An 18,388-nucleotide genomic window follows, 5' to 3' on the forward strand; every position below is an offset into this window, starting at 1 on the left:
TGCCTAGCTACTAACTTACTTTATATGAATAACACACTTAGCCGGTTCCTACAGTTGGGAAAAAGTGGAAAATGGGCTAGCCTTCAACGATGGATATGTTGTTAATTAAAAATAAAATATGATCCAGATCGGCCATGATCCATCTCTTGGTAACTGTTCTGCTCAAAACCTGCCAAGACACCTTAAGTAATTCTTACATTCATTGTTTGCGCGAGCGCCACCATTAGGCTATAAAGCTTTGTAGAATGACAAACCTATGTGCTTACGTGCGTACAAGTAAAAGTAATAACAAAATATTTAGATATGCTTGTGAAGAAGTAGTTGTGGGAAATTAGGCCCTATTTGGTATCCTGTTAAAAAAAGTAAACTGAAAAATTATGATTCTTTTTTTAAAACATGATTTTTCAAATAGTGATTTTAAGATCTAAAAACTTGTTTGGTATTAAACTCCAAACTATTTTTAAAATCCAAAAAAATTGAAATTAAAATAAGAAAATCATAAACCCTAATCCCCAAATTGAAATTAACAAGAGAGAGAGAGAGAGAGAGAGAGAGAGGAATATATATATATATATATATATATATAATTGTTGTAAATGCATGAGTTGGTGGATGACCATCGTACCTCTTAGCATTCACTATTTCTAATTCTATGTAACCTATACACTAAATACCATAGTTATGAGCTTGTAATTTATGAGTTGTTAATGTCTTCTTCCCATTGTAAGCATTTAAATAAGAGGCCTTACTAGGATGAGAGATACAAGTTAATTGACACAAATTCTATTGTCTTTCTCTACTTTCCAATTCTCTCTACTATTTTCCCTTAATTATATAACAAAAACCTCACTTTTTTTGTTTTTAATAATAGGGGTGTTTTTGAATTTTTTTGGGGTTTGAGTTTTTAAAAATGAGCCTACCAAACAGCTTTTTGGGGCAATTCTATTTTTGAGTTTATAAAATTAGATCCAAGTAGGATCCTAAACGGGCCCTTAAGTTCTGTTGTTGAAGTTGATCTCTCATGACATGATCATGGTTGTTTGGCCATGTCTAAGATGAAAAATATAGCAACCTCCATGTACCGTACGCAATATATATAATGAGTTGATAAAAGACTTAGTATATAACAAAACAGCTAGCAGAATCAGCAATAATACGAAGAAGAGAAGTAGGAGATCATTCACAGCGTATACCTCTTATTTTTTGTTTTTCCTTTTCTTGATCTGATGCCATTTGGAGACTTTGTTGCTGCTAGGTCTCCCAACCGCAAAGCCAGTTGGGTAGACTGGGTGGTGCTGCTCCCTACTCTCCATGTATAGTATTACAAGTAAGCTTGCCACTGTGCTGGCTTTTACAATAGTAGCTATATCGGGCCCTCAAACTAATTAAAGAAACAAGGCAATCTTTCTACTTAGACCTTAACACCTTGGCCAATGAAATTGGTTAATCAGTTGATACAAGACAATGAATGGGGAAAAAGACTCATTGTGGCATCTTCTATGTAATTTACATCAGATGCGTGCAAAATTAATGGAGTGTGTTCTGCTATATATGCTGTGCAGCTGTGCTTGCCCAAAAGGAAAATGTTAGAAAGTGAAATTGATTACGGAAAAAGTTACTTTTGGTTCATGTATGTCGTTTTGTAACTTTAATTTTGTTAATTTATTTTTATAATTTTCAATTCGGAAAAATTCAAAGACACTTGGATTCATTGACCTATATATGATCTTATATGAGATTTTTGTTTATAAACTGTTACCTCATCATAAGTGAACAAAATAATAATGTGATTTGTACCATATTTAATGGCCAAATGATAGAGAGTCTTACAATGTACATCACAAATAACTTTTTTTAGCCCACCTCAAAATGTGATTTTATGATATATGTTTAGACCCTTCTTCAATGACCATCTATTAAAAAATTAACCAAATAGATAATAAATAATATTAAAAGCATTATACATATATAGCTTTGCCCTCATGCTTGGACTGTCCATACATATATGCAATCAAAATGAACATATATCATTAATTTGATATACATTGTTGACAAGTGAAATTATTTGTTGAGGTCTAGAGGTTGTTTGAGCCGGACAACTCAATAGAAGAGAGGGCCGGATCGATCCGGGTCGATCGACAATGTTTTCTAGTTTATTTTTATAATTACTCGATTTCCCTAACCTAGCCATAACCCCAACACACACGTTGCCATATATTTCTTCGTGTAAGCCCTCTAGAAACACTGGTGTAGATAGCAACATTTATCATAGACCTAGACTTTTGAAGGGATCTTGTTCAAAAAAGCACTATATATAATTTCTTGTAGATTGGACTGATGTTGACCAGCTTGATCTTATTTGACTAGAACTTTTTCATAGAAGAAAGAATGTAAAAATTATCATATAATAATAATTTAGTAGCCCAATTTAGCTAGTGTTGTAAGTGCACGCGTTCAAACATATTCGTTTTTGTTCTTTTGTGAAACAAGGTCATTAGAATATCAAAGCATTATTTACCCCTTTTGAAAAACTGGATGGCAAGCTGGTCGTTCAGGTTTTTTCTCACGCACTTCTGTTTTTATATATCCGCTAAACCCCACTACATTTAAAATTCAAAGCTAAAAGCACTTGTGAAAAAAACCAAAAGCAACTTTAACTTTCCCTTTTCTTCTACTAGTTCTTGATGATGGGGTCACCTTGCAGTGTGATTAGTAGAGTAAAACTTCAAAAGAGCCCGCTATTTTTCACTTGTCAAAGGCCCAAATCCAACTCTATCTTAATCAGCCCAAATCAGACCAATATATACCTAGGTTTCTATCTTTCTTTTTTCTTTTTTCTTTAAAAAAAAAAATGAAGGTTGTCACTTGTTGGATTTGGAAACTTGTGGACCAAGATAAAATTATAAATTTATAATGGCATCAACAAGTTAAAGATATGGAGTTTACAGACATGCCGCAAAAGATTTTGGAGTTTTAATTATGAATTTATATTATAAAAACCCCTATCTGTTTCCTAAGCTAGATCATCAAAAACAATGGTGTTGACCCGCTCACATTCGTCTATCCATTCACTGTAGACGTCTATGGGTTCAGTCAAAGCTGTGATGGTTGTGCTGAAGCTCTCTTGGCAAATGCTGCAGAGAGCCTCTCCAATCATGTTCTTCATGTCAATGTCACAATCGACGCTGCTCCCGTGGTTGCAGAAGGGGCAACAGAATACTGTATCAAGCTTCTCCCTTGGCTTCTTAGCTACAAGCTTTGCCTTCGACGACGACTTTCTCTTCCCCATTCTTTCTTCAACAATTTTCTGTTTTGAGTGTTTATGTTTCAAGATGCTAAAATATGAAAATATAGGAACTTCTGTATGTAGTATTAATCTTCAAAGGAGGTATTTATAGAAAGCAATAATGTCCTAATTGTACAAGGATTGTTTTCCTACACTAATTAGGATGTAAATTTTTTCTTTAAAAAAAAAAAATATTGAAGTTGTTACTCATCAAGTTGGATTTGGAAACTTATCAACTAAGTCCAATACTAATCCTAGTAGGCTTAGGATTAGGTTTAATTATTCTGTTATATACACGTTTCTATTATCCTTGTGTATATATATATATATATATATACTGTCACTTGTCAGTCGGATTTGGAAACTTGTGAATCAAGAAATCCCAGTCCTAGTCCTAATCTTAATCGTATTTGGTTTAAATTTTGAACTCTCTCTCCTATATATACACAGGCCTTTTTAGAATAGAAACCCCAAGTGCTATAGCTACTATTTCTCTTGTTGTTGAATTTGTTCTTCTAAGCGTTCTTAATTAGTGTTCAATTTTTTGCTTTCCTTTGTTTCTATATTCATGGGCATGGCTTCCAGCAACGAAATTAAAGCACCACTTAAGCCACCAATGAGTTTCATGTTGCCCCACGAGATTTTCCACGGCCCAAAACCAGCACACGAATGGTACGAACATATGGATAATCATGATTATGATGATAATGATGAGGAGGAGGAAGAGGAGGAGGAGGTTGGTTATTGTCTTTTTCATAATGATTATTGTTATCATAATGATGATGATGGTGATGGTGATGAGGATTATGATGATGGTTATGATGAGGATGATGAGGATGATGATGATGATGATGATGATAGTGTTTTCTCACTGCTTGTGCAAGATGAAATTGATCAACATGAGTTTGAAAGCTTCACAAGTGATCATTATTATACTCCGTCTCTGGATGGTCATGATCAAGATCCAACCGTTCATCAAGATGATGATCAAGATCCAACCCTTTATCAAGATGGTGATTATGATGAGGGCTATTTGACAGTGCCATTGTCCCCACCAAGATCTGTATTATACTTTGACTGCAACATGTGCATGAAAGTGGCAAGAGAGCCAGTTGTGACTTCATGTGGGCATTTATATTGCTGGCCTTGTTTGTACAGTTGGTTGAATATCTACAGCGCACACAGGGAGTGCCTTGTTTGCAAGAGTAAAGTGTTTGATTCTTTGATCACTCCTATTTACAACTGCAGAGACATCAACTCTGGCTTCAAAATGCCACCAAGACCAGAACCAAAGGGGCTTCGTCTCTCTTGAACATTTCAATTCATATGTAGCTCGGATTATATTTTGTTTTTGATTATTATGCAATTCTTTTATTAGTTTATATAGATGCAAGAGTATTGTAATTCAGAAAGAAACTACATCAAATTTAGTTTATTTTATTATATTTCTTGCTTCTTTTTGTTGTGTGTGTTTGTTTCTTATTGATTTACCCTCTTATAGATTAGTCTTCTAATTTACCCAGAAGAAAAAAAAGTCTTATAAGAAATGGGCATTCAAAGAAAAAGATTGGACAATTGATAGAATTATTAGGCAAAGCAAAGTGTTTTAAGTATTTTATTTAGCATACCTAATTTAGGAATGAGATATGAGATCATTAAAACTTGTTGATGCTTGGAACATTTGAGGACTTACGTATTTGTCAATTAATACATGTTTTTTATTTTTTTATAAATTTTAAAGCACAATTGATTGAGGGAGAGGGGGTTTACAAAAAAAAATAAAGAGGTGAAAGAGCTTAATCAACTGAGTTATACCCCACTATCCACGATAGTATTTCTAAGCGTAAACATGTAAGATGAGTATGTGAGTTATGCTTCAATCCTTGAGCAATTATTGAATACTAAGATTTTATTAATCCTTGAGGTTTTTGCCATAAGTTGGATGCACTATTGGTCAATTTTTATTTATTATTTTAAAAAAAATTATACCTATGGAGACCATGGTAATCTAAATGGATTATCTATAATCATTATTCAATAATTTTTTGTTCTCATACACTATGTCATCATTGGGCTTGTATCTTTGGCAAAAACTTTTTGTAAGCCCAACCTAATTACAAGCTAGGCATCATTCAATCCAACCTCTTTTTCTTTTTTCATATATAGAGGGTTGTTGCGGTGAGTCACTCACACGTGGAGGTGATTTCTATTCGTAAATGCATATGATTCTCATAATGTAGCACACATATTTCAATGGCTGCCAATCAGTCATGCACCCAAGTTCAACTAAATACATCTTATTGTTGGACTAAAAATCAATGATCGAAAACGTTCAACTTTTAATTCATCATTCAAGGATAATCTATGCAACAAATTAGTTGAACCATGAAACTACTTATCCATATTTTCGTTTCAATTTTATGTAAAGAATTGTGTTTGTTTTACACATTTTATATGACCAAACGACTTCAAACTCTTAAAGGATAACTTAAAATGTATATTGTTCTCATTGTTGAATATATTATTGAGTAATTCTAGAAAAAATGTGTGTACTTTTCTTACAATATGAACGTTATTTATTAACATAGAAATTGAAATTGCAGAATTCCAAATTCACATATAACATTCTTGCAATTGCGGGATCCTGAAATTGAAGCTCTTGGTCTATATTGTTGTACATAAAAATTTATAACAATTAACTCCAAGCTCAACTCACTAATTAAACTCGACCCTTATGACTTTGTTGAGCAGGAGTCGATCTTTGCTTGCAATTTGTAAGCTCATTCATCCATGCACATATTCTATCACTCAAAACTGCAAAAGTCAGATGTGTCGCACGAGAGTGAAACGTGTGCGTTGGTCGATATGACACATCAACATTTGAAGCTGAAATTGAAAATAAATCCTCACACAACACAAGTCATAAAATACTGACAGCAAGCAAGTATCATATACGTGAACTTATTTTCAATCAATCTCTATCTGGTCTAAATCTGGACCCCACACCTCAAAAAATACAAAACCAAAAAGAAAAAGACAATTAAAATCAGAAAAAATTGGGAAAAAAATATAATTTTGCTTGAGCTTGAGTTTTCTCTTTTGTCGAAAAAATAAAAGAAAAGGCCAAGTAAGGCCCAATACACTGCACGACAAACCCGACACCTTTTATTTTTTTACCCGGTCGTAGCCGTCCGGTTTCAGCAGCGTCGCCATCGTCGCAACGGTATACGGTCCGACGACGTCGTGGACCGTGAGATTGATTGCCAGATTGGCTGAAGGAAAGGACTATCCTCAATCAGGTAAACGTAATTTTGACCCCAAATTTTCAATTCTCTGTTTCTTCCTTCATGTTTGTTTTGAGTTCTGTTTGCTTGCTGGGAAAGTGTGGGAAATGAAAATAAAATGTAATAAATCAATTTTTTTTTAAGAGAAAACATGAGTACTTGAATGGCAATAGATTTATAAGGAAAGGGTTTCTTTCTAATTGAATGGTTCTGTCAAAGACTGCATCTTTGAATAAAAATTGGGTTTTGTTGCTCTTAGGGTCCTATTGTTGGCAATTTAAATCTGAAGCACACCTTCTTGTGGGAGTGTTAAGTTTCTGAGTTGTATGAGAATTTGTTATTCTCTAATGAACCAGACCAGAGGGTCTTCACTAAAAGTTTGATCTTAAATTTAACCCCCCAAAAAAAGAGTGGTGCTTGGTGATTGTTGGTAACTTAGTATGAACAAGTTGGGTCTAGATGGGGTTACAAAATATCCAGTTTAGTCACTTTGGTTGGGTGTTCCATGTTAGAAGGGGCATTTCGATACCCCGGAATAGTGAAAACCAGTTCACTGTTGTAAATCTTGCATCCCTAAATTGAGGAGATTTGGTGAGGCGAATTTTGCAAGTTGTGGTACAACTACCCGTTTGAGCTGTTTGAGGAACCTTCATGTCAAAAGGCAATAGTAAAGATGACTTCAGGATCTGCTTGCAAATTATATATCGATCCATAAGTGATTCTTATGCTTAGCCTAATGCACATGACGTTTGAAAGTTCATATGTTTATTGGTCTGCTTTTAAGGTTATGATATGGACTTTTCTTGCGTTATAGGAATAAACTATATGATTCATGAACCCAGAGGCCATTATCTTTTTTCTAAGTCTTGTGCTTTCTACTATTTCTCTTTCTTTTAATTTTATGTTCATATGTTTCAGAGTGCAAAGCATAGGCCCTAATCAAAGTTATACTCGACTTGTAATTAAAGAATGGCATGTTTAGCTCAACCTCCATTCATGATGTCTACCAATTCAGTTCCCAGAGTCCGCTCCCCAATGCAGAAAGTGTTGAAAACCTCACATGCAGTACATTTACATACTCTGTCTCACATTCGGATGAAACATTCCCCTGTTTGCTGCACAAAACTGACTCGCTGGGAGCCCTCATCTGCCACATACACCCCCACCGAGAGTGCTGATGACAGCTTCTTAAATAAAACCACCAACATATTTGAAACCCTTTCTTCTGTTAGCACTAATGAAGCACAAGAAACCAACAGTGAAAAGCGTATTGATGCAAGTAATCAGACAAGACCAGAGGTTCAGTTCCTCAAATGGCCAATGTGGCTCTTGGGCCCTTCTCTTCTCCTCATCACTGGCATGGTGCCAACTTTGTGGCTACCGCTATCGTCCATATTCCTTGGCCCCAACATAGCCAGCCTGCTTTCCTTGGTCGGACTTGATTGCATATTTAATCTTGGTGCAACCCTTTTTCTCCTCATGGCTGATTCTTGTGCTCGCCCCAAACTCCCAGCACAAGCCTGCAAAAGCAAGCCTCCCTTTAGCTACCAGTTTTGGAATATGGTTGCAACTGTGACTGGATTTATCATTCCCCTGATGATGGCTTTTGGATCCCAAAAGGGTTTCCTCCAACCCCAGCTGCCTTTGATCTCATTTTCAGTTCTAATGGGTCCCTACCTTCTGCTTATTTCAGTACAGATACTGACTGAGATGCTGACTTGGCATTGGCAGTCACCAGTTTGGCTGGTGACCCCTGTAGTGTACGAGGCTTACCGTCTGTTGCAGCTGATGAGGGGATTGAAGCTTGGAACTGAGCTCAGTGCACCAGCATGGATGATGCATACAATTAGGGGACTGGTGTCCTGGTGGGTGCTAATTCTTAGCATGCAGCTGATGAGAGTTGCTTGGTATGCAGGCTTTACTTCTCGAACTCCTCATCAGCAACAGCGGCCTTCTGATGATGACTAGTGATATATACCCTAGCTTGGAAAAGAAAAATGAAATCAACGCTGGCTTTAAATATTTGTTTTGTTTTATAGGTGAAGGAATATGTGGTTTAGTGACGCTATTATTTGCTTTGTTAATATCAATATGCACAAATGATGTATCTATGAGCTACAAAGAAATGTCATGTCATGCAGTACAGGTCCTTTTTGTCTCAGTCTGTAAAGATCACAATTTTCTTGTTGTGACCTTAAAGTGATCTTTAGCAATGCAACCTTACATTTTTCTTGTCTATGTGCACTATGTTATGTCCCCAGAAAAATAAATTTCAGCATGTAATATTTGCTTGAAGAAAACTTTAGGATTCTGTTTCTATGGGAAGAGTCTCTAATGGCATAGTCAACCAAATTTACTAGATCCCCGTACTTGAGTCATTGAATATGTCTTTATAAAACGTCACTTCTGCAAGCAACATCTGATAGCTTCTCTCCTTAGGCCATGTCCATCGCTGAGGGTTGGCCCAGGCAAAAGGGGAGAACAAGCCCGAGTCCAGCTCCAGCGCAGAGAAACAAGCCCGGGCAAGCTGCGGGTCCCACGAGCCCGGGCTGGCCCAAGGGCGAAATCAGACTGGGCTCGAGCCCGAGTTCGCTGACGTCAGCGCTGACGTCAGCGCACTAAAATCAATTTTTTTTTTTTACTGTTGACTGCCACGTGTCGTCACCGGGTGGCTCCAATTGGATTTTTTTTCAGCAATCCTACGGTTCTCTTTTTTTTGGCCAAAAAAATTTTAAAAAAATCCTAAAAAATTCTGAAATTTTTTTTAAAAAAATACCAAAAATTTATGTATTTTTTCCCTATAAATACCTAACCATTTTATCTACTTTCAACACCAAATCTTCATACAATTTCTTCTCCATACAATATTTTCTACTCTCCACTCACATAATTCATTTTCCACACCAAAATATTTTTAATTGCCATTTTAATCAATTTAATGTAACTTTTTTTTTGCATATTCTATTTCTTTTTGTTGCACAATGTTTATTTTATTTTTGCATTTCCTAATTGGCTTTATTTATTTACATAATCAATTTTATTCTTGCATTTCAAAATAGTTTATAATTTCATGCATAATCTTTATTTTTGTTTTTGCATTTTCAATTTGTCTATATTTATTTACATAATCAATTTTATTCTTGCATTTGAAAATAGTTTATAATTTCTTGCATTGTATATTTTTTGAATGCACTTCCAATTATTTATTTTGAATAGATCATACAAGCACAAATTTTATCTGGAATAAGACACGTGGCAACCGAGATTCACATCCGAAAATCTTATCCGAAAATTTAATTACAAAAGATTATCAAAATTAATGATTTAAAGTATAAAAAAATAGGAAATAAAGTACAATGAATAGTAATTGCCCTAGACTTGCCCTAAACTTTGCCCTTGTGGGTGGAACTACAAATGGCAAGGCTGACACTATTCACGTGAATAGTATCAGCCCTTGCTTGCCCTTGCCTTAGACTTTGCCCTTAGGGGTGGAGTTGCTCTTAGCTGCCGGAAATGAACAACCTACATTAATAAAAGGCATGAAATGAGCATGCCACCTAAGTTCGAATTCTCCTTATCGTAGATTAAATTAAATTAATTTAATTGAAAATTCTTCTCACTGTAAATTAGATTAATTTAATTTAATTGGCTTTATTATAGTTATCTATTTTATGTAAGGAGTTGTAGCTCAAGTGACTCAAAGCATTTATCCGTAATGTTTCAAGTTTAAATTTCCCTCTCCATTAATAAATAAAAAAATAAAAATAAAAGTAAAGAGTGAATTTTGGACGTAAACACAAAAACAATATTTTGTTAATGGAGGAATAAGAAAAAGACAAATATATCCTCCAACCTTCAATAGTAAACCGCCTGATACGAATCGAAGGAACGTCACAAACCAAAACCCGAGGCGAAAGAGAGACAAGGCAACAGTCCCACGTTGTTTCTTCGCATCTCTTTCTCTCACTCTTTGCATTTCTCGGAAACCACTCTTCAAATCATTTGAATCTCTATCTGTCTCATCCATTTTCCGTCGCTGGAAAACCGCTCATCTCCGCTGTAAAACCACCAGTCTCTCTGTCTTCTCCGATCGCTTCAAATATGAGCACCGGCGAGCTTCTCAGCATCGAACCCCAAGAGCTCCAATTCCCTTGTAAACTTTCTCCAAACTTAACTCTCTTAAACTATTTCTCTTTTGCTTTCAGATCCGGGGTTTTTTGTTTTCTCTGTTTTCACTGTTTCTGATTTTTCCTTTTATCTTTTTCTTTGGTTTTGATTCTTTTGATTTGAGCAAACAGTTGAATTGAGGAAGCAGATCTCTTGCTCTCTACTTCTCTCCAATAAGACCGATAGCTATATAGCTTTCAAGGTACTCAATTTCACTCTTCTTTTTTCTTCAGCAGACCATTTGAATTGTGGGTTTGTTCAATTTTGCCTGTTAGAGATTTGTAATCTTGATTTTGGTGTTATTGGTTGGTGTTTTAGGTAAAGACAACAAATCCCAAAAAGTATTGTGTTAGACCCAACACTGGGGTTGTGTCCCCAAGGTCTACATGTGATGTTATAGGTACACACACTATATTTCATGCTAAATTGGTTTCGCTTTGTGGTTAGTTCTGTGCTTAATTTTGATATCCCTATGTGCTAACATTTTAAATTTATGTGGGTTTAGTAACAATGCAAGCGCAAAAGGAAGCACCTTCGGATATGCAATGCAAGGACAAGTTCCTTCTTCAGAGCGTAGTTGCTGGCCCAGGGGCTACCCCGAAGGATATCACTCCAGAGATGGTAGTCACATGACTTCTAAGTGGTTTTGTGTATGAGTTTAGTTGTTTACTTAGCAAAATATGTGTGCAACTGGATTTTTGTGTTTGTTCATTTCAGTTCAATAAGGAGTCGGGGCATAATGTTGAAGAGTGTAAGTTGAGGGTTCTCTATGTTGCTCCGCCTCGGCCACCATCTCCGGTTCATGAAGGTTCAGAGGAAGGTTCGTCACCCAGGGCTTCAGTGGACAACGGGAGTGCAATTGCTTCTGAGTTTAAAGCTGTGAGTACTTCTTGATAGATCGTAAAAGAAAGAAAACAATTTATGTTTCCCTTTAACTGTAATATAATATGTTGTCATTATGTAATTTTGGTTTCAGGCTTCAAGAGCTTTTGCCGAGCAACATGAGCCTCAAGATAACTCATCCGAGGTATATTTTTATTTTAAACTATGTGGAATATTAAGTCTTGAACTTTGGAGGGTTGTATGGTTGTCACTTGAAGTTTGTTTGGAGGAAATTATAATTTTTTAATAAATGTTGGTTGTTTTGCATGATTTACAGTTGCTTTTGTTTTATTTAGTACAATTCAACTAATAAAATGCTTCACTTAGTAGACGTGGGTTAGGCCAGTTGGCCAGCGTAGTGAGCCCGCCCCCTTGCACCCAAGTTCGAATCCCCCTCCCTGTAGATAGATTAAATTAGAGTAGTTTAGACTATTGGTTTTATTTAAAATAAAATAAAAATAAAATGCTTCACTCCATAAATTCATTAGCCAAGACTACATTTCAAACTTATAACCCTATCCAAGTGTGCTACCTTTCATGTTAACCATCCATAAGAACTTGAGCTATTCTTGGAACTCCCAATTTCAGAATTTAAACTGCTTTTGATCATCATGGAAAAGCATTTTAATGACCTGGCAGACCTGAGGGCGTGTGCTTTATGTTTCCAATTGGGGACTCTAGGCTGTGCTTACTTGAGTGTCAAAGATCAAGGTTAGTTGTATCTTGTGAAGTTGTTCAGATATTTTGGGCAATAGAAACAGAGAGAACTGCCTTGCTTGCCTTCCATTAGATTCTGTTTTTCATAAAGGCACTATTCCGAAGTTACCATTTTTCAATTATGAGTCCGTCCCTCAGTTCAGATTTTTGTGGAGCATGGGACTCCAGTATAGTTTGTAAGCCTTGTGTTTGTGTAGTTTGAGAAATTTCACTTTGGAAAATGTCCTTTTGACAATACTGTATAGTGAGCTTAAGCATCATTTCAACTGGATTATCCACTTCAAGTTTGTCATTCAGAGTCACTGCTGGTGACCATGCTGAATTTTCGTTGCCAATTATATCCTTGTTTATCCTTCTTCCAAGCATTGACATGGTGTACTTTTTAATACTGGAGGATGTTTCTTATCATTGAATGAACTTGTGGGGTTGCTGCAATATTGATGGCGGTACATGGTAATTAATTTATTGAGTAATTTTTGTAATTGCAGACTAGGACACTAATTGTGAGGCTGACTGAGGAGAAAAATTCTGCTATTCAGCAAAATAACAGGCTTCAGCAAGAACTGGTGAGGGACATTTTATTTCAATCGTTCTAATGTCTAGTTGATATATATTTGAGGCTCATATCAAACCTGTTGGTGTTTGTTTTCTACTTTGTTGGCCCTCTCTTTATGGATGCATATCTTTAGAAGTTTTCATGATTTTAAATGCTCATGAGAACTACCGACTTGAGCTAAATGGGCTGTGTAACTGTGTTAATAATGATATTTAGATTCTTGGCTGATTATGATCTGAAACGCTTATTGAAATCTAGAAAGCTTCATTCTTCATTAAATGGCCTAGGTGTTTAAAGTTTTGGCAACATACCGAATATAATTTTTTACTGTGGCTATTTTGTCAAATCTTATCTGACAGCATATGATATTTCTTGGAACCACCATTCATGATAACATAACCACAATGACACTACACCTATGCATGTTTAAGCTGTGTTACAAATCTGTGTATAGAATTGAGCATCTTGGAGAAGGTGAAGACAAGATTGTCGAATTGTGTGCTATAGAAGGAAAGGGAGAACATTGTGAAAAGTGATTCATCTGCGTGAGACTTTTTAAATGCTATTTCATATTTGGGCCTTGTGAGGTGAATGGTTGGGTGTGGGCTAATGTCAGGCTTAGCTTCGTATTTTGCCAATAATAAAAAATCTGGCTGTTTTAATCACCTCTGGATTATACCACTGGAAAATTCCTCCCATGATTTTATTGCAACCATCTGATTTAGTCATTGCCTAAGTATGCCTTTTGGAACTGGGGTAGCCTCTTGCATAATGAAGTCCTCTTCAAAACATAAATGCCCATAATTTCAAAATAGTTACTACCTAAACCACACTGATTTCCTTTCCACCAGGTGATTATTGGACTTTCTCTTATCATGGAATCCATGATAAAGAAAAGATGTGATTAAAGTAAAAGCTTAGTTAATGACTTTGTGGTGGTTTAAATACTGACCATTTCAAAGTGTTTAATGTATTATAATTTCCTTATTATGTCTTAATATGCTGCCACATTTTTCTTTGTGGCTGTTATTAGAATAAAAGAAGGGGGATGGGATTAGAAACAATATATTTGAATTGTAAGAATTTCTACTTATATACAGCTGCAGTATATAGTTAATAGGCACATAGAACAAGGCATATTAACACTGTTTTTGGCCGTGTTTAATAACTATTTCAATTTTCATTCTCGATAAATAGTTATGGTTTCGATTACAGAAATTTATAGTAGCTTTCCAGAGAGACGATCTAACTAAAAGATTATCATTTTCAGGATCTTTTGAAGCGCGGGGCCAACAGAAGCAGTAGCGGCATCCCATTTATATATGTTGTTCTAGTTGGCTTGATTGGCATTATTTTGGGGTACCTTCTGAAGAAGACATGACCAGGCACTCCCTTTGCTGGACAATGAAATGTAAAAACAGGAAGAAAAAAACCCACCAGAAATTGAATGCGTGATTGATTAGCAGTAACTTTTGCTTATCGTATTACCAATCTGTATTGACAGTAGAGAACGTTGTGAAATGTGCGACTTTTAGAGGGAACTTTGGGTCATTGTATTAGCTGGTGTCGACACCAAGGTAACTTGTTTAAGCGGGTTTTGTAATTGACAATGGAAATTGAAAGTTTTCCTTTGTGTGATCACCTTCGTGAACATTGTTTGTGTTTCTTTCCCCAAATGAAGTAATTGTTATGGATTGACTGTAGTGTTGTGAGATAATCGGAATTGAAGAGTTGATTTTAATGTGGTCTGAAACAATTTGTGTTTAGGTATTGTTTTGCAGATTTTATACTTATGAATGGGGTAACATGTCATTTTCATACTTGGTAGGTGCAAACATTGGAAAGAATAGGTTTTCTATCCCTTTTCTCATTCTTTAGTTTTTAACCTAAGAATTTGATAGAGAAGGAAATGGGTGGATGATAATGGCATATTTGTGTCCTATAACACAATTTCTATGCTTAATATTTTCAAAACGAATGGAAATGGGTACGAGATTCATAAAATCTCATTCCGCCAAGCAAATTCTACCATAATTAGTTAAATGAGTTAATGCAAGTTAGAATTTTCAGTTTCCAGCCAAAGCGCACACCCTGAAGTTAAAACAGTAAGCACCACCCTTCCCTTTCTTGAAAGTATCTTCACCTCGTTTTTGCCCACCTGTTGGTGTATCAACTCACATAAACCGAAACAGATTCCGGTATCATCTTACATCTGCTTCCAACCTTCAAAGATATTATGTACCTTCTAATCCTCTGAAATTTAAAACATTCTTTTCAGTTCACAATCGCTTTCAACCCATCAAGACTGTTCAGGCTCTTTTATCATGTTGCAACGAACAACAATCTTCCGAAACTCATCCAAACTCAGCTGCAATACATTGCAAATCATATCCAAAACTACATTTATCAGCCTAGAAAAATACTTAATTCTTTTCAATTCAATTCAACGAAAGGAAGGAAAAAAAAGTTAAAATTAGTAGAGATGTTAAAGGGAAACAAAAAAGTTGCTTAAACATTCAGAGCAGCAGGAACTGACCTTCCCATCACCATCACTATCAAAACAGCGAATCATGTCAGTCAACTCCTTATCAGTCCACATAAAATCATGAGCAGTTGCCACTCTTTGTAAATCCCGCAGAGAAAGTCCTCCATTGCAGTTCTCTGCATGCCAGGAGCAATGACCAAGGTTAAGACACTTGTGCATATTTCTACTTTGGCTCGGTAAGAGTTGACTGTACTACTCAAAAGCATATGAAATTTGAGTAGGAAACATATATAAACTAAGAGAATGTGCCACAAGTTTCATAGTAAGACATAGTGAAAGTGAAACCAAAACTCCACCATGGTCAGATGTGCGCTATCCAATGTAGCAATGGGTTTTCTCTAAACATGCTCATCGGAGAAGTCTCAAATGCAAGCAGTTAAAAGCTTTCTTCACAAAGTCAAACATCAACCAAGCAAGACTTAAGCTAATAGAAAGATATTCTTCTCAAGATGGCATTAAATCAGATAACTACTCAAATGTATATAGCATGCGGTGGGAGCTATAATTATCAGCAAATGACTAGACAAAACCAGATCTAGTATCCTGTTATTGTTGACCATTTCTTTGTACTATTAGCTTCATAACCAACCTTATTTATCGCTTTTAAGGTGCTTCTGTTCTCAAACCATGAAATTGTTTTAAAGATGCAGTGAGATCTATGTTAACTAGCGCGAATTGTGCTTCATGTAGGGTATTACCATTAGTAAACATAAAGAAAGGGATGATGCATCGTCTCTCCTTAATGTACCCACTTCGAGAGTAAATAAGCATCGCCTAATCCCCCCTCTAGTCTCTACAAGACAAAGATAATAGAATTTACCATCAAACTGGAAGAAATGCAAAACCAATTCATCCTCTGTCATCTGCAGCCGACTAGCAAACTGCCGAACACAAATCAAAGAAAACCACCCAAATGGGACAGTCGGCTAAGAACAATAGGAGAAAGGAGAAACATCTCTGCTTAAGATAACAAACCGATTTTTTCCTCTTCCTCCCTGTATCTTCCGGAATCTGATTGTTTCCCTTTCTTTCGTTAACCTTAGCATTATCCACATTAGGGCGCTGTAAAGGCCCACTATGTGCCACAGCTGAAACTTCTACCGACCCTTGTAATGACATAGCAATTGCCTGCATATGAATGCAAATGGATGAGCATAGTTGTCTGAATAATCGCCTAGGACCAGTATCATAGCAGTTGGTTAAGGGTCACACTATTAATCTACACTGGGCAATGAGAAATTATTTGTGTTTAACAAGATACTGAAACATACCTGCTTCAACGCCTCATCATCATCGATGAAATCGTTGTTACTCAAAATACTTCGGGGAAGAGCCTTCTTAGATTTTGAACCTTTATTCTTCACCTGGATAGAGATTCAGCAAAGAAAGAATTTAAAAAGTCAGCCAACTAGTAGAGGTCATGCCATAGCACATGTCTTTCTATATAATGAGAAAACTTGCTGACCAATCCAAGGTGTCAAATTAGAACGTCTTGTCTTCTCAATTCGTACATTGAAGCTTTGTTTACCTTTAAATCAACTATCACTATTATAAAACTCTCATGCAGAATCCTGAATGCACCCAACCTAGACCCATCTGTGCACTGCATGGCTCCACCAGACTAGCAACTTTAGTTCATAGTCTTCTAAGGGATCAATCCACTAAATTGGTTTCAAATTCAAAAGTTAGTCAAGAAAACATGAGAATCTCCTCCATTGTTTAAGAACTTCACATAACTCTCCTTATTTGGTGAAAAATCTAATGTCCCTAAGTTACAACTTACACTGTCAATTTCGCATGTTCCTTTTCTATATTTGATTTCAATTATGAAACTCCTCTATCCATATCCATAGTTGAAGCATCAATAGATGACAACTATCTTAAAACGTATATTCATTCTTTCCACACGTATGCATTGTTGTATCTGGAAAAAATACAAACTTTCTTTTTTATACATAATGTATATCTCACCAAAGAAAAAGCCAAACAGAAACAAAGATAAAGTATACCAATTCACCAATTCATAAGTAAAATCTCCAGACACACAGACGTACACAGAACACGAACTAACCTTTTTTCTGCGTGACCCAGATGTTTTTTCACCCAAATAATCATCGTCATCATCCTCCTCCATAGCTTCCTCCTGGCTAGAATATGAACAAGATTCCTCCTCTTCAGGCCTATACTCTTCATCGTCCTCAAAGACCTTGGCTTTCCCCTTCTGCACCTTCTTGTTCTTTCTCTTCCCATTCTGGCCCGAACCCATTACGGAAGAAGCAATTTTAGGCAGACCTAGAGCCTCCATTCTTGCCCTGTTTTCTGCAATTCGCGATAGCCTCTGCTTCTCGTACTCTGAGACTGATGATCCCACTCGGTCTTTTTGGCCATTGCTGGGCTTTCCCACCTCCTCTGACTCTGAGCTTGAGTTCTCGGAGGTTTCTTCGTGTTCCGAGTCTGAGAGATCGTGTTTGGGCATTTTGGATTATGAGAATGGAGCTGTGAGATTATCAGATTCTGGCAAATTCGCTATGCGCGGTCTCAACCGAGAAGAATAGGTTTCGCGGAGTTCACAAACATGTATAACGACACGTCGTTCAAAAGTTCGAGCCGTAGCTTGAATTAAATCGTTGTTGCTGTTGGTCCAATATTTGGTTATTGATTATCACCAATATTATTGTATTTTGCCGTACTTTTCTACCGACTATTTAACTGAGAGAAATTTTCTCAATTATAATTCAATTTAAGATATAAAGTTTTCTTTGATATATAGAAGAGTCATTTTGTTGACATAACTTGTATTTAAAATTCCGTAACATCGCGAATTAGGGTTGGTTCAGTTGATAAAGTCCATGTGTGTAGCTCAATCAATATTCGAGTTCATCTGCCAACAGTCCTTGTTGATAAGTCTTTCCTGCTCGAGCTTGTGAGTCTGTTCTGGTGTTGGTGGTGAG

The 18,388-nt window shown here is 36.2% G+C and overlaps 4 protein-coding genes across 4 annotated transcripts; 3 read left to right on the forward strand and 1 right to left on the reverse strand.

The window, feature by feature from the left end:
- Positions 1 to 3,854: 3,854 nt before the first annotated feature.
- Positions 3,855 to 4,598, forward strand: LOC117618240 (FK506-binding protein 3-like). Its single transcript, XM_034347839.1, has one exon. The coding sequence runs from the start codon at positions 3,855 to 3,857 to the stop codon at positions 4,596 to 4,598; it is 744 nt and encodes a 247-aa protein (XP_034203730.1).
- Positions 4,599 to 6,370: 1,772 nt separating this feature from the next.
- LOC117618714 lies at positions 6,371 to 8,808 on the forward strand. Its single transcript, XM_034348419.1, has 2 exons — positions 6,371 to 6,585; positions 7,489 to 8,808. Exon 2 carries the CDS (start codon positions 7,540 to 7,542, stop codon positions 8,536 to 8,538), a length of 999 nt encoding a protein of 332 aa, XP_034204310.1. The 5' UTR covers positions 6,371 to 6,585; positions 7,489 to 7,539; the 3' UTR covers positions 8,539 to 8,808.
- Positions 8,809 to 10,447: 1,639 nt separating this feature from the next.
- On the forward strand, positions 10,448 to 14,645 carry LOC117617820 (vesicle-associated protein 1-2). Its single transcript, XM_034347385.1, has 8 exons — positions 10,448 to 10,723; positions 10,869 to 10,939; positions 11,056 to 11,137; positions 11,243 to 11,358; positions 11,455 to 11,616; positions 11,714 to 11,764; positions 12,825 to 12,902; positions 14,163 to 14,645. Exons 1-8 carry the CDS (start codon positions 10,672 to 10,674, stop codon positions 14,271 to 14,273), a joined length of 723 nt encoding a protein of 240 aa, XP_034203276.1. The 5' UTR covers positions 10,448 to 10,671; the 3' UTR covers positions 14,274 to 14,645.
- A 242-nt stretch (positions 14,646 to 14,887) lies between these two features.
- LOC117617819 (DNA topoisomerase 1-like) lies at positions 14,888 to 18,133 on the reverse strand. The gene is made up of 6 exons (XM_034347383.1): positions 17,509 to 18,133; positions 16,709 to 16,801; positions 16,413 to 16,565; positions 16,258 to 16,318; positions 15,429 to 15,553; positions 14,888 to 15,260 (listed from the first exon to the last, which is right to left on the reverse strand). Exons 1-6 carry the CDS (start codon positions 17,911 to 17,913, stop codon positions 15,192 to 15,194), a joined length of 906 nt encoding a protein of 301 aa, XP_034203274.1. The 5' UTR covers positions 17,914 to 18,133; the 3' UTR covers positions 14,888 to 15,191.
- Positions 18,134 to 18,388: the final 255 nt, after the last annotated feature.

The sequence above is a fragment of the Prunus dulcis genome, chromosome 2, assembly GCF_902201215.1.
Source record: "Prunus dulcis chromosome 2, ALMONDv2, whole genome shotgun sequence".
Taxonomy (NCBI): domain Eukaryota; kingdom Viridiplantae; phylum Streptophyta; class Magnoliopsida; order Rosales; family Rosaceae; genus Prunus; species Prunus dulcis.